The sequence below is a fragment of the Molothrus ater genome, chromosome 1 (genome assembly GCF_012460135.2).
Source record: "Molothrus ater isolate BHLD 08-10-18 breed brown headed cowbird chromosome 1, BPBGC_Mater_1.1, whole genome shotgun sequence".
Classification (NCBI taxonomy): Eukaryota; Metazoa; Chordata; class Aves; order Passeriformes; family Icteridae; genus Molothrus; species Molothrus ater.
This window is the reverse complement of record NC_050478.2, coordinates 138,790,479-138,805,661: the sequence shown is the minus strand read 5'-3', so window position 1 is coordinate 138,805,661 and position 15,183 is coordinate 138,790,479. Positions and strand designations below refer to the sequence as shown.

The window sequence follows — 15,183 nt, the reverse complement described above, 5'->3', positions numbered from 1 at the left end:
GTTTCCTATGTGTAGGTAGAAAAACAATTAAAAAAATTCATGGACCTCACTCATAATATCTGAGATATTTCAACACTTATTTACTTTAACTGGAGAAATACTATAGAATAGTCCTATTTCCAGTAGGGCTGCTTTCATATTTTCATGTGTATTTTTAGGCGATATTCCTTGATATTTTCGCCTATTTCTTAAATTAGTTTTGCAATTCATTATTTAGATTTTAATTTTTTTTTCTTATTAATACTATGAAAAACTACAATAAGTAGCCTTAGATTTTATCTAAAGAGGATATTTCCCCCTAAATAAATATGGATTCATTCTAGCTGTAAAATCACTTTTTATTAAAATAGTTCAAATTTGCAAATACCTATATATGTCATTATTTAATAAATAAGATTATTTTACACTAAAGTTTGATTTGTAGTGCATACCTTTAAAATTACAAATTATAAGAACTTGATCTTTGCTTCATTGTTCCAAATTTCCTTCTGCTTTATTAATAGAAAGTTTAAGGATTGAATTAGGTGTACAGTTTTCTAGGTTTTGTCACATTCTAGTTTCTTGAGAGTTTGCAGGAGAAGGTTCAGATACTGAAAAATTCTTACAACACTTTAGAATTTAATGCAATATTTTAACCAAGAAGCTCTATTTTAATATTTCATATTATTTTCAACTCTGTCTGTGCCTTGGGATATAAAAGTCTGTATCCTGAAACTGCAGCTGATAATCAGTTTATAACTGATTACACTGAAGAGATAAGGGCAGGAGAGGATAAAAAACAAAAACAGAAAGGTTTAGAATATGTGAGAGCTCCACCTGGACTACTGTATCCATTTCTGAGGTTTCCAATACAACAGAAACAAAGACCTCTTAGAGGAGGTCCAGAGGAATTCAATAAATATGATCTGAGGGCTGGGACACCTCTGCTGTGCAACAAGGCTGAGAGAATTTGGGCTGTTCAACCTGAAGAAAGGAAGGCTTCCAGAAGACCCCATTGTGGCCTTTCAATACATAAAATATAGAAGAAAGATGTACAGTGGCTTTTTATCAAGGTCTGTGGTGACAGGAGAAGAGGGGACAATTTTAAAAACAGAAAGAGGCTAAGTTTAGTTTGGGCACAAAGCAGACATTTCTTACGATGTGTGCAGTGAGTCACTGGAACTGGCTGCCCAGAGAACTTGTGGGTGCAACACCCCTGGGAGTGTTCAAGGTCAGGTTGGACAGGACTTTGAGCAACCTGATCTAGTTGAACACATCTCTTCTCATTGTAGTTAGGGAGGATTAGATGATCTTTGGAGGTCCCTTCCACCACTAACCATTCTATGATGCTAGTGAAAGACGTCCTTACCTATCACCAGAGGTTGGACTAGATGATTTGTAAAGGTCCTTCTGACTTCCACCATTCTATGATGCTATTATTTACCAATACTCTAAATAATCTTGGATTTTCAATGTGAAACTAGTAGAGCACATCAGTTATTTTTCACTTCTAGTTTTGGCATAGATGTAATCTAAGAAAAACATGTCAATTATTTACTTATTATTTTCTGCCATTAAACATGTCTAAGTTCTCTGAATTACATTGTTTTAAATAAGATTCAAAACTCCTCTGATTTCTTCAATTAAATTATGAAACATATGCAGGACAAGAAAGAACTTCCACCAGTATTTACTGAGAATTAAAACTGATAACATGGTTAACCTTCATCACAGTATTTTTTTACATAGTCTGCAATAACAAAAGGGATTTAATCAAATCCCAAATTAGTGTGTGACTTGGATTTGTTTTTCACTTGATCACTGCTCTTAAAGTGAATCAAATTGAAGTTGTGAAATACAATATTCCTAAGCAATAAGTTTTTCAGAAAACATATCTTGACTTCATTGAGGGCTAAACTATTTCAAGGATTAGATGGTGCTCCCTTAAAAACTGAGTACCCTGTCTTGAAATTATGTGAAGCCTACCTGGCCTTATTATACAGATGGATATATTACACAATCAAGTTATATTTGAGGTGTCATCAAGCCAATACACATTTGCAAGTGGAAAGAAAAAATATAAGAAAATTAACCCATCATCTTGAAGAGACAATTTTGCAAGATTTCACTGTGAAAATTAATACTCTTGCCAGAAATCATATAATATTTTGAAAAAAATATTTTCAAAGCAAACTGGTTTCATTAACAGTCAACTGAATGTGAAATTTCTTGTTCATGTTAAGTGTCACCAAGAAAGTCTACTTCTTCTGGATTATTTTCTAGCTAATACTTTATGCTTACTTTGGTTTTACTTTTTTTTTTTATTTCTACTGAGTTGGTAATTCAGCTTTATACATGATTTTTCAGATTTTTAAATGGCCTTCTGAAAAAATCAAAATTTATTTAAAACCATTTCAGGAAGCAGTCATTAATTCACATATATTACCTGAGCAGTGAGGAAGAGATCCACTCCAGTGTCCATTTAACTGACACGTGCGAGATGCCTGCCCCAACAGCGACCGTCTCCCCGTGCAGGTGTAATGAACAGTAGAACCAAAGGTGTATTTATCGCCAGACAGGACCGCGTTCGGAGGAACTCCAGGATGTCCACAGTCAATCACTACAATGCATAATTATTGGAGATAAAAGAAGGTTATTATCACTGATCATACAATTTTTAGTTTTCATTTTTACAACTGCACACATAAACTTTGTTAAGGGGTTAACATTTTTAGGGTTTGCGGGAAGGGGGAAGATCATGGGATTAGAATGCAAAATATGCTTCAGACCAAAAGCTATGAAAGAAATGTTTGGAGGCGTCAAAAAAAGATATTTTAGATACATATATAGATGTTCAAAACCACTCATTCACTAAGTTGACCTTTATGTCATGAACACATACACACACCTTATACTCTTCAGAGAAAAAATACAGGAACACAGTATCTGCCAAAGTCACTGCTGTGGTAGAGAATATGCAGAAATTCATCCCTCTTTTAATAATTCAGGACAAGGAGTTAATTTAAAAGCAAGCTAAATAAATTGAGTTTGGGAAATGCACAAAAATGCATTAAAAAAAATTTCATAAATCAATCCACTATGTACACAAAATGAATCTAGGCCTGATGTTTGATTTCTTATCTTACATCTGTCCATGGTATGTAGACTATCTTTGCCAGAGATATTTGTATTTATGAACCATGAAACTCACAAATTAGATCTGCAAATATTAGTGTAGTAGAACCAGCTGCTAAATCATACAACTGTAGTTTTTATGAAAATTTCATCACATTAAATACTTTTTTCAGCAGGACTTTTTTATTTAAGAAAAATCCAGATCAGAAGCCTGATCAGGGTCAAGGATGTGTTCAATTTCATGGCATTTCAGTTGCATGCAATAGTACCATGATTGTACAATACAGCATAAGACCAAAATGGCAATTTTTCTTTCCTAAATTTTTATTATGGTCTTAGAGCTTTAATTTATGTATATACTGATTTCCATTTAATGACATGTTTTCCCAAAGATCCAACCTTCATGGTGCAGAACCTTCCTGACAGGACCACAAAGGATTTAGGAATATGGTAAACTATTGATCAACTTTGATTCTTACATAGTGTTGATGACCCCTGTGACTGTTCTGCTTTGAGGACTTTGAGTGAAACAGCCAGAATAGTCAACTTCATATAACAAGCACTTGTTGTCAGTGTGTTATTTTTTTAATCAATTGTTCTAACTAAAATCTACTAGCAGTTATGGATAATTGCTGAGAATGAAAACTTAGAACATCATCAAGAACAAGGCATGTTGGTCATGCAGGCTTCAAAAAAAATGAGACCTTTATCCTCTGAAGAACATTCACAGTTTTTCAGAATATCTTGTTATCTGTAGTATTCTTGATTGATTCTTTTGCCCTATTCAGATGTCATACAGGACATAGTTAATTTCATACTGGTACCTTACAGTTTCCACCTTTGGGCTTTCCTGTACACACTTTTTGTTTTACATTTATATCTAGCAGTCTTGGATCCCTAATAACTGACTTTAAAATTATAGCAGCCTTAATATTACCCTTTATATGATTATGCATTCTACAAAATTTAATTTTATATTAATGTTTTCAGGCTGGGATTTCATATGAGAAGTTGATTGATTTTTTTTTTTTTCAAATACTAACTAATTTTCTTCTTTTCTATTTTACCACCCTCATTAAAACAAAACCAAAACCAAAAAAAACCTCTATATCTAATCTAAACAAACTCCTTTTAGTTTAAACCATTACTCCTTGTGCTATCAATACAGACAATTGTAAAGAGTTTCATTACAGCAATAATTTGCAAAACACTCCAGAAGCTCTTAAAAAAAAAGGCTCTTAAAAACTTCTGGTAAGCTTATGATTACAAAATACCATGGATACCACTTAGGTAGAATTCATTGACCCTTCTATAAAAATGACACAAATAAAGCAGAAGATGTCCTTTCAAAAGTATATATATCCCTTTTACTACCAAAGTTCTTTTAAAAGAAGAATAAAGGCTGCATTATTAAATTACTTGTGACAATTCAGATAAAAATGACTAAGAGATTAAAATACAAATTTGGAAGGAAGAAATCTTTGCAAGTTTACCTTTAAATTAATTTCCATTTTGGGATACTTTACTATTAAGGAATATTTCTCTTTTTGAAATGGTAATGTTGCCTTTAAATTTAACTTGTGACCAACAGACACTTTGGTTTTAGGTTTAACTGTGACTTGCAATCAAGCTACTTATCCCATCAAAGAAAGAGACAAGTTCCATAACTGAAATTTTTATCACTAATAAGAAAAAAAGGTTATTTTTTTTTATTTTTTGAGAGGTGATAGTAGAACTAGTGAAGTCTCCTTAGAAGAAATAGCTACGGTATTGCAAATATCAGTCCATGATTCCTGAATAAGTAACCTTTAGGCTGTTTTCCTTTTAATGTCTAGAAAAGAAGTCTTTCTCAGTGAAAAATGTTGATCCTAAATGAAACTCTTTCCACAGACTAATAGAGGACGAGGTAAATCAATGTCTCAGCCAATTAAAAGTCTAAGCAACACCTCTGGCTATATCTGCATCACAGTTAGAAAGTTGTTCATGACAAACCAGAATAAAAATAACCTACTTGTGTTGATGCAGTTGCCTTAGTGAATAGGTTGTGTATGAGTATGATGTTCAGGTACCTCTATTAGTGTGGTAAACTGAGGACACTGTCCAGAGGACATCTTAGGTGTTCTACAGTGCTATTAGTGGTGAAGTCAATGGACAGGTTTTGACCTTGTATCTCTGCTATCAGGGATTATTATGCTGGAGCATCCAGAGATGTTTGTTTGGCTGTTGCATTTCATAAGTATTCTATGTGATTTGCTACATACAAGAGTAATATAACTGCTATTTCAGCAGCTACTGAGACCCTCCATCAGTACTGCACAAACACAAATGTATATAAATGTGATTATTATAATTCCTGTCATGAGACTGATGATAATGTTGTGTAAAATAATACCTCGTCTAGTCCACATTCTTTGTAGAAGCAAACTCATTATCTACTTACTAATGCATTCAGGTAGAGGTTTGTCCCAGTGGCCATTTGGTTGACAAATTAAAACTGAAGAGCCAAACAAGAAATATCCAGGGTTGCAGTCATAAAATACCACTGTGCCATATGTGAAATTTCCATGTTCAATTTTACTTTCTCTTATAGAATTTGCAGGAATTCCAGGATCAGAACAATTGACCACTGAAAAGAAAAAGAGCACAGCCTTGAAAGCCATAACGATACAGTCTCCTAAAATGGTTTCCTATTCTTTGTATAAGAAATATCCAATATGTTGCTGGTTTTATACAGCCTAACTTTTTATATAATGGTAGTGAATTAGGAAGAAGAACTGAAACAACAAAATGCTAAAGCCAGAAGATGTTAAACCCAGAGAAAATAAAAAGAAATGCTTCATTATAGTGTGGTAATACTGTAAAATTATTGGCCACTAAAAGTTACTGAACATACCAATAAAATGAATTTACATTCCTGTCTTAACACACATTATTGTCCACAAATAGAAATGTATTTTGGGGCTAGATGTGATTTTGGTCTAACCCATACAGAAATACAAACATACTTATGTTCCTATACCAATATTTTGATAATGGATCGCCTTTAAGACAGGTGTTTTGAGCTAAAGGGCACAAGGTCAGTAAGGTAAGACTGGTGAACCTGACAGAATAAGAACATATCCCAACAAGTGGGTAAGAGCTTTTAAAAATAGAGGTCAACTTTAATGGTTAAGAATACTGATTAATTTTTTGAGTTCTTAGCACTTCAAAAGTTATATTTTTGAAAATTTCTGAATATGGATTTTTTCCCCCTTTTTTGTGTCTTACAGCTACCGGTGAGTTCAGTATAATACTTATTTTGGGGGTCATAAAGATTGTTTTAACAGTTTTCATATGGTTTCCTCTGGTCAAGGAAACATGTCATCACTTTATTCAAAGTGAATATTTTTTTTTTTCTAGCAAACAAAAGTTCCTGTAAAAATTACTATCCCCATATCCTTAGAATCAATTGCATGTTTATATTAATGCACTTGCACACACCTGTGTGCAAATCTATATGTCTGCATATGTATTCAGGTGGAATTTCCTGTGCATCAATTCCTATCCATTGCATCTCATATTTTTACTTGGCACCACCAAGAGGAGCCTGGCTCCATCCTCTAGACACCCTCCCTTCAGTTCCTGGCAGTCATGAAGACCCCTCTCAGTCACCCCTTCCCAAGACTGAACAGGCCCAGCTCCCTCAGCCTGTCCTTGTAAGAGAGATGCTCCAGTCCCTAATAATCGTTGTAGCGCTCAGCTGGACACACTCCAGGTTCTCCAGATGATCCCACCCCATTACTGAGCTCTACTGTAGGGCTCAGTAGTGGGGTGGGATCACCTCCCTTGACTGCTGGCAATGCTCTTCCTAATGCACGTCAGGACAACACTGGCCTTCATGACCTCAAGGGCACTGCTGGCTTGTGGACAGTTTGCTGTCCACCAGGACCCCAGGTCCTTCTCTGCAGAGCTGCTTTCCACTCCCAGCCTGTATTGGTGCATGGGGTTACTGGGGTTACTCTTCCTTCCCCAGGTACAGGACCCTGCATTCACATTTATTGGATTTCAGAGATAAATATGCATGGATGTAGGTATATGAAATTATTAAAACATGCTGAAAAGGATATTTTAATCTGCAAAGGAAAAATGGTATTGCCAGATGCAATTCAAGATCCTTTTTCCTACCTAAATCACTTAATGTAGTCATTTTATGGCTCATGTCCTCTCTAGCCACTATTCTAAATTTTTTTGCCTGCTTGTGTGCTTCTTCTAGCAGGTCTCAAATATTGATACTACAGGCCTAGAAAACATACCTTTTCTAAGGACAGAAATAGCTTTCTGCTTGTATTTGACTTCTTTAACAGTAAAGGACAGAACAATTTGTTAGCTACTTTGATGGTCAATATTGAATATTTTTCTTTTCCTGGAGGAAAGCCTGAGCTACATTTCTGTCTTTTTTTTTCTGTTTATCCCCCTGCAAGGATAATTGAAGTCCAGCTCCTGACCCTGCACAGGACAGCCCTAAGAATCACACCATGGGCCTGAGAATGTTGTCCATGTTCCTGTTACTAAGCATATATTTAAAGTAATGAAAACAATTTATTCATTATTCAGGAGTAGTGAGCATTTGAAACAAAATACAAGGAACTTTGACCATTTCAATAGTTTTACACAATTATTATGGTTGGCTAAGAAGCTAGACATTTAATAAAGTTGTTAATAGTATAACAGCAAGTGCACTGAATTTACATGAAAAATTTATGGGACAAAAGGAAAGACTTCACAACAGTGTGCAGCCTTTCTATAATATTGCACTTTTGGTAGTTTACAAATATGCAAGGTAACATTTTATTATTATTTAACTTCAAAGCAAATAAAACAAAATCATATTAGAATGAATTTCACTGCACATTGCTGACATGATTAATGATGTCCAATTCAAGATTAGTACTTATTGTTTTTAAAATCTCTCCCAAAACCAATATACAGTTTCAGGACTGGGTAAAGTTTCAAAGAACAATCTGATCAACTTATTTACCAATCCCTACATGCCAATAAGCTGTCAGCACTTTGGCACATTACTCTGCAATACGAGAATACCAAGGTGACTGATAGGAACTGGATTGAAAATGAGATAAAGTAGGTATCCTAAACACATGTTTAGTATAAAGTGTTACAGTACATGTTTAGTACTGTAAATTTAGAAAATAATGTCTTCTCATCAACAAAGAGTTCCTTGTAAATTTCAGTTCTGTAAACATCTTGGCAGTATCGCTTAGGGGAAAGTAATCAAATGAAAGTGGAGAACACCTATTGAAAAGAAAATACAGTCAATAAAACTCCTATAAAAATACATTATTTAGTTTATGCACAGATAAAAATACAGAGAAGCTGCAGAGAAGATGCTGAAGAACAATCATTAGAATTTCTGTATATGTACATGCAAGTTACAGCAAAAAGTACATTTTTCTAAATAAAACCAATTATTTAAAAACACATAGAAATTAAAAAAAAAGATAGGGATGACAAAACCTTCCTAAAACTGTTTATGAAAAATTAAATAGGACTCATATCATGCTATTATTTTTCTAAGCGAAAGATTTATTTTTCTAAGTGAAAGAATATCTAGAAGCATTGAGAATGAACACAAATGGACAATGTAATAAATTAGAATAGAAATTTTCAAAGTCAAGATATTCTGTGAAGCACCAATGGAAATGCAAAAGGAAGAAAAGTAGCTTTTCTTATGTGTCTGTTAGAACTATATTGTCTAAAAATGCAGACAAAATTATTTCAGGCTTTAAGCTCTTAATTATCTCTCCATAATTTTGCTTCAGTAACTTGTAGAGACAACTTTTTAGAAAGCAATACAGTCTACAGACACATAAGAAAGTTTCTCTGCAACTGTTATCCTGGCAGCACGACTGTAAAAAATCATAGCATCACAAAAAGTCTTTACTAATAAGGCTATTATGTTAGTGAACCAGTCTCTCTGTTGGTGAGAAAGGAATCACTTTGTCTTGTGTTCCTTTACCCTCTGTTTATTTTTCAGCCTTAATTTTACAGCATTTAGTTAGAAACCTGTAAATGCTGCTTTCTTACCTTTGCATATAGGAGGTGAGTGGCTCCACTGCCTATTAGCTTGGCACTGAGCTTTGGTTGGTCCTTGCATAACGTACCCAGTATTACATGAAAATGTCACAACGTCATTGAAGTTGAAACCATTTCCACTTGTTCTTCCATAAATAGGACTACCAGGGTGACCACAGCTGACAGCTAGCATAGCACCAGTCAAAAAAAAAAATCCAAAACCAGAACAAGATGTTAACACTTTTCATTATTTATTATACAATAGATAATAATTATATAATAGCATTTTCAAGTTTGGATATTATAAGATACTGCGTATTTTCCATTATGTATTCATGTTCAAGAACTTAATTAAATTTTTAAATAAACTGAACAGAATTTGACATGCAGTAATGAAAGCAAACGAAGAAAACTCTTCTGAAGAAGAAGGAGTAAAGCAAGCACTAGATTTTCATTATGCATAGTCGGGAATTGAAAGGAAATATTTCACTACCTTAGTTCCTCAGGTATTTCTTACAAATTTGTCTTATTATCAACTCAATATTTTATCTTTGTGGCCTAAATACTTAGTGAGGCTATAAATTTATGACTATTTTTTGAAAAAAAAACCCCAGAATTATTGGCACAGTGAAATTTTTCAAATGTTTATAAAAAATCTATCTAAAGAAGGTAAACTTTATTTTCTGTGCCTACAAAAACCAGATGGAAGAAAAGTAAGGAAAATTGGACAGAAATTAATATTCACAAAATGATCCAAAAACACTTAGCAAATATTTTCTTCTATTTTGTAACAAATTGTTGGTAAAAAAAAAAGGTTAATCAGTAATTAAAAATAAATATTAAAAGACCATGAATAAATGAATTAACATTGTGTGCTATGACTTGGCATTAAGAGAATTTCTGCTCCAAAGATAGAGCTATAGGATATTTGGAGGCAGATTAATACAGTTTCAATACACTAATATTACCTGTAAAATACTGGTAATTTACTAAAGTGCTTAGAGAAATCTCAAATTTTCCTAAATTAAATACATCATTTTATGTTATTATTTAAAGGTCTTTCATGTGATAGCTTGACACACTTATCATGAGAAAGAAATCTCATTAACAAAGCACAATATTCACTCAAAAGAACACCAAAACCACAAATCAAAGTAATGGCACCTCTGTGAGGAAGAAGAAGAAGAAAAACAAATTTGGTAAAGAAAACATTTTAATCTTCAGTGTTGACAGTTTACTTCAACAGCATTTACTTATCTGACTGAAACAGCGAAAGTAAATACACTTTAAATATTTCCAAAAGCCACTACAGGTCATAATGCCAGTTTCATATTCGAGTAGTGGCATTCATAAATACTATCACTTTCTGAAGAATTTTCATATCCAAAACAGCAGGTATTCAGTCACCAAAAAGAGGCAGTGGACATTTTAGGTGACAACACTTAACGTCACCTGATAGATGAATCACAGATTTTATGTGGCTCCATACTTTTGAGGACCATTCAATCCTCATCTTGTTTGACACAGATATTCCTGTAACATCAATCAGTATGTTCTGCCATGCTTACTTACGCACACAGGATGGAAGTTGGCCAGACCAGTTGTGATCCTGCTGGCATATTCTTACAGAAGAGCCAATCAACCGAAAACCAGGACTGCACTGGTAAACAACTGTGTCTCTATAGCCATAATTTTCTCCTATTACTTGTCCATTGACAATAAGATCTGGGATACCACAGTGACCAGCTAGATTTATTTATAGTAAAGAAAAAAAAAAATCAGTAAATATGTCATAGAAACTTTAAATAAACCTCCTAACTAAAACAAAGAAATGCTGAATATCTTTTAAGGTTCTTTATTGACCTAATTCAAAGCTTTATTTTTATTAGCTTGGTGAAAACTGCAGTGATGCATATGCATAGGTATAATTATACGCATATAAAACTTACAAAAAATGTAGCAAAGAGATTAAATGTCATATATATCATCAAATTTCCTTTAAAATGTGAATAATTCCTTTTTATTATAACATGCAAAAAATGTGTATTATTTACCTTAGTTTTATTTTGGTTATGATTAAATGAATAAGGAAACTTTAAAACATCATATATTTAACTAAATAGAAATTCCACATAAATAAAAATAATAGAAATATCATAGCTATCAATCCATGTGGACATTATAAATATAGCCTTTGTACAATTAAAAAAAACGCCAAAACTTGAACAATTTATTGCTGGAATTTTACTCTCTGTAATGTTTTCCATTCTTTCTCTCCTTCCCAGTGGAATCCCAAAGAGATTAACATCCTTTGGTTGAAGGCAGTCAGCACAACAGCCGCCACATCTTACAGCAGCCAAATGGCAACCAAAAATCTGTCTATGCCTAGGCCTAATCTTTTCCTCTGTATTATCAAAATATGAGAAATATTGTATTTTCATTATGAAAGTCATAAAGAGACATTTAGCCGGCAGAGAGGCTGGGGAAAAAACAACAAACTGTGTAGTTGCTATTTTTCATAATGAATTCTGGAAAGTGGGCACTGTGATTCAGCAAAAAATATGGTAATGGGAAAGTCTTCTAAGAATAGTTGACTTCATGAAGATTGTGACATATTGTAGAGAATTCACTGCCAAAGAAGAGTAAGACAAGCAAAAAAAAAAAAAATAAAGCAGAAAAGCAGTGTTTCAGCTAGTACTTTTTAGGGAAATTAAACCAAACCTCCAGCCACCCAAATTCCTCTGCTCTCCTTTTGTCTTCTAATTTTCCTCAAATAGCCCCAACAAACAAATCTCCAAAGCATGGAATTGCTGATAAGAAAAGCCCTATGGAACCAGGCTGTTTTTTTCTTTGAAATTTTAAATGCTTCTAATACCCTGATGTATTTTTCTGCATTTTGTCTCATTCATTTAAGGCTAGAAATTAAAAAAATAAAAGAAAAAAAGAAAATCTTACATATTTTTACAACCCAAGTTTTGTATTGTATTTCATTGTATGAAACATGATAAAACTATCAGAATTTACCAATTCAGTATTAGTAGTATATGAACCTCCACATATATTAGATTGATGACTCCAATTTGACTTCTGTGTATTTATCAGGAGTCCAAACCTGGTACTGTTCAAAGTTATATTAACCCTTCTTCGTTCCCTCCCTGTTTCCCTAAGTCTTATGTAAAAAACAGGTATACATGAAATTTGTGCTTTCTAGGATAAGATGGCATAACATGTTTAAAAAATTTTTGCCAGAGAATTTCTTGATTTTTTAAGAAATTCATAATCCATTCAGCATGTAGTAGACTTTTTTGAACATGATCCAAAGGAACTAATTTCCCTATCCTCTCCTATTTCTGACTATAAACAGGACTAACCAGATGAGGACTAAAAACTGAGCTGGTAAAGATTAGTTTCTATTGAAATCCAACCAGACAGTCTGCAGTGATTCAGATCATGCTCAAGGAATATTTTTTTAGTTGCATTTAATTAAAATATATGGCTTGGTTCCTAATTAAGAATTTAGTGTTGCTTTATGGCATAGTGGAAGCAGAATACTTCACTAGAAAGGTCAATCTCTGTTTCTTATGCAGAGAGAATAAAACTGAAGTAATTCAACATGTGAGACAACTGACATCACAGTGGAGTTTCTGCAACTGTCCATGGACTTAACAAAACCCATACAACTTCAACAGGTTGAAGCTGAAAATTCATTACAAATCATCTGTATGTCTTGCGGTAATATCCCAGTCTCATTCCAGAAAATTTAAAGTAATTTTAAAATCCCATCCTCTTAGTCTACTTCCTTTCATTGTCATAAACCTGTCAGACCCTAGTTTTGACTTCTTTGACTTTTGAGTTTCTTTTTTTCTTTATTTTCTTTTTTTCCTTTGACTTTCTTCAACATCTGTTATATACAAGGAGAGGGGTAGTGGATGTTGCTGACCTGAAATTCAGCAAAGTATTCAACACCATTTCTCACAGCCTTTTCCTGCACAAAAGGGCAAGATACAGATTGGGTGGGTGGTCTTCAAGATGGGTAGGGAATGGGTTAACAGGCTGCACTAAAAGGGTGGTGATCAATGGTTTGCACTCAGGCTGGAAATCTATCACAACAGGGTTCCCTAAGGATCAGTAATGGGCCCCATGACATCGAATATCTTCATAAATTATCTGGATGATGGGATTGAAAGCAGCCTCACCAAGTTTGCTGATGACACCAGACTGAGGTGAGGTGAGGCAGACATGTGAGAAGGAAGAGACATCTTACAGAAAGATCTGGGCAGGCTGGAAGAGCAAGTGAGAAAGAACTCTCTGAGGTTAACAAAAACACCTGCAAGAATCTGCCCCTGAGATGACAGAACCAAAGAGCCCAGAACAGGCCATGATCTGTGTGCTGGCTGGGGAGCAGCATCACTGAAAGGCTCCTGAGGGTCTTGGTGGACAAGAAGCTGACTGTGAGTCAGCAGTGTGTGGCTGCAACAGTGAAAGCAAAATGGATCCTGGGCTGCATCTGCAGAAACATTATTAGCAGTGGTAGAGATGTGATCATCCCACTCTATCCAGTGCTTGCCAGGCTGCACATGAAAGATGCAGAAAGATTCAGACAGACTGCAAAGGCAGGTTATGAAAATAATCAAAGGGTTAAAAACCTCTCCTATGAGGAAAGGCTGAAGGCATTAGTTCCTGAAGAAGAGAAGGCTCAGGTGGGGTGGGGCTCATCACAGCATTCCAGTACTTAGAGAGTGGCTAGGAAAATATTGGACGCTCTCTCTTCACATGGAGTCACATGGAGAGGAGGAAGAGCAATGGGTGCAAGCTGCACTGGGAAAGGTTTCATCATTACATAAGAAAGAATTCTTTTGACTGTAAGAACAAGAATTCCCCAGAACAATCTATTCAGAGATGTGATTGGAGTCTACATTACCAGATGTTTTCAAAATGGGACTAAACAGGTTGCTAGGTAATCCCATCCCAGCTTCCTTTGCCATGAAATGTTGGATCAGATGATTTTTCAAATTCCCTTCCAACGTGGGCTGTTCTATGAGTCTGTTTCTTCAAATCCCTCTGTCTTGATTATTTCCTCCTACTCTGTGTAACAGTTATACCTTTGGAGCGCTAACTATATTGCATGACTGATTGTGAACTTCCCACTACTAGTAACGAAACATGATTTTAAAACAGTAGAGACTACTTCTATCCCTATTTAAGATTTCCAAACTGAGAAATAAACCTGAATTAATTAAGAATATTTTAATGCTATGTTGTAAAACTGTACTTCTGTCAAAACAGAATTCTAAATCAATCAGTGAAAATGTTAAGTAAGTAAATATCATTTAAAACCAGGATATACTAGACTTGTGACACATTTTTTATCTCAAATCTAAAAAAGAGATTAAAGCAAACAAACAAACAAAATGTGAGGATTTGCAGGATTTTTTTGCCAGTTTTTACTCTGCTTTCCAGAGGAAGTTTAGTGTGACTGAGGGATATATAAAAAACATTAAAAGCAAACCAAACAAAAAAAAAAGAGGTAAAAAAATCCCAACACCAAAACAATCCAATACCCCAAAATTATGGGTTCAGCATTATTTGTTTTATTTTCAAAAAAAAAACCCAAAACCTGACAACTGTTATGTAGGTGATGTGGCAAGCAGTTCTCTATGTTTTCTATGATAAGTCGAAATAATGGTGTACATAGTTCCTGTCAAGAGACTGTTGGAGAACTTTACTAGAATTTCCACTTATTCATGCAAATAAGTAAATTCCCTAAGATTGAAAAAAGTTAGAGAATCATGAATATTATCCAGAACTTTTATTCTTTGCTTTATTTTTCCACTCTATTTTACAGAACCATAGAGATGCTCTCTGCCAGAGGAAATTAAGACCTCAACTTATAGTAGCAGCTAGAATTACTTCTCCAATATCAAGAGGGAAAAAAAAAGCATAGAGGAAGAAAAAACAAAACACCTCTCAAACCATCAAAAAACATCTATCATTATCAAC

At 34.2% G+C, this 15,183-nt stretch overlaps 1 protein-coding gene across 1 annotated transcript in view; it reads right to left on the bottom strand.

Moving 5' to 3' along the window:
• The window catches only part of CSMD3 (CUB and Sushi multiple domains 3), a 595,264-nt gene that overhangs the window by 44,405 nt on the left and 535,676 nt on the right, over positions 1-15,183 (bottom strand). The window contains exons 54-57 of the mRNA XM_036400790.2: positions 10,756-10,929; positions 9,196-9,369; positions 5,555-5,740; positions 2,426-2,599 (exon numbers count right to left, since the gene is read on the bottom strand). Of these exons, the coding sequence (XP_036256683.1) occupies positions 2,426-2,599; positions 5,555-5,740; positions 9,196-9,369; positions 10,756-10,929 (708 nt within the window). The remainder of the gene's footprint in view (positions 1-2,425; positions 2,600-5,554; positions 5,741-9,195; positions 9,370-10,755; positions 10,930-15,183) is intronic.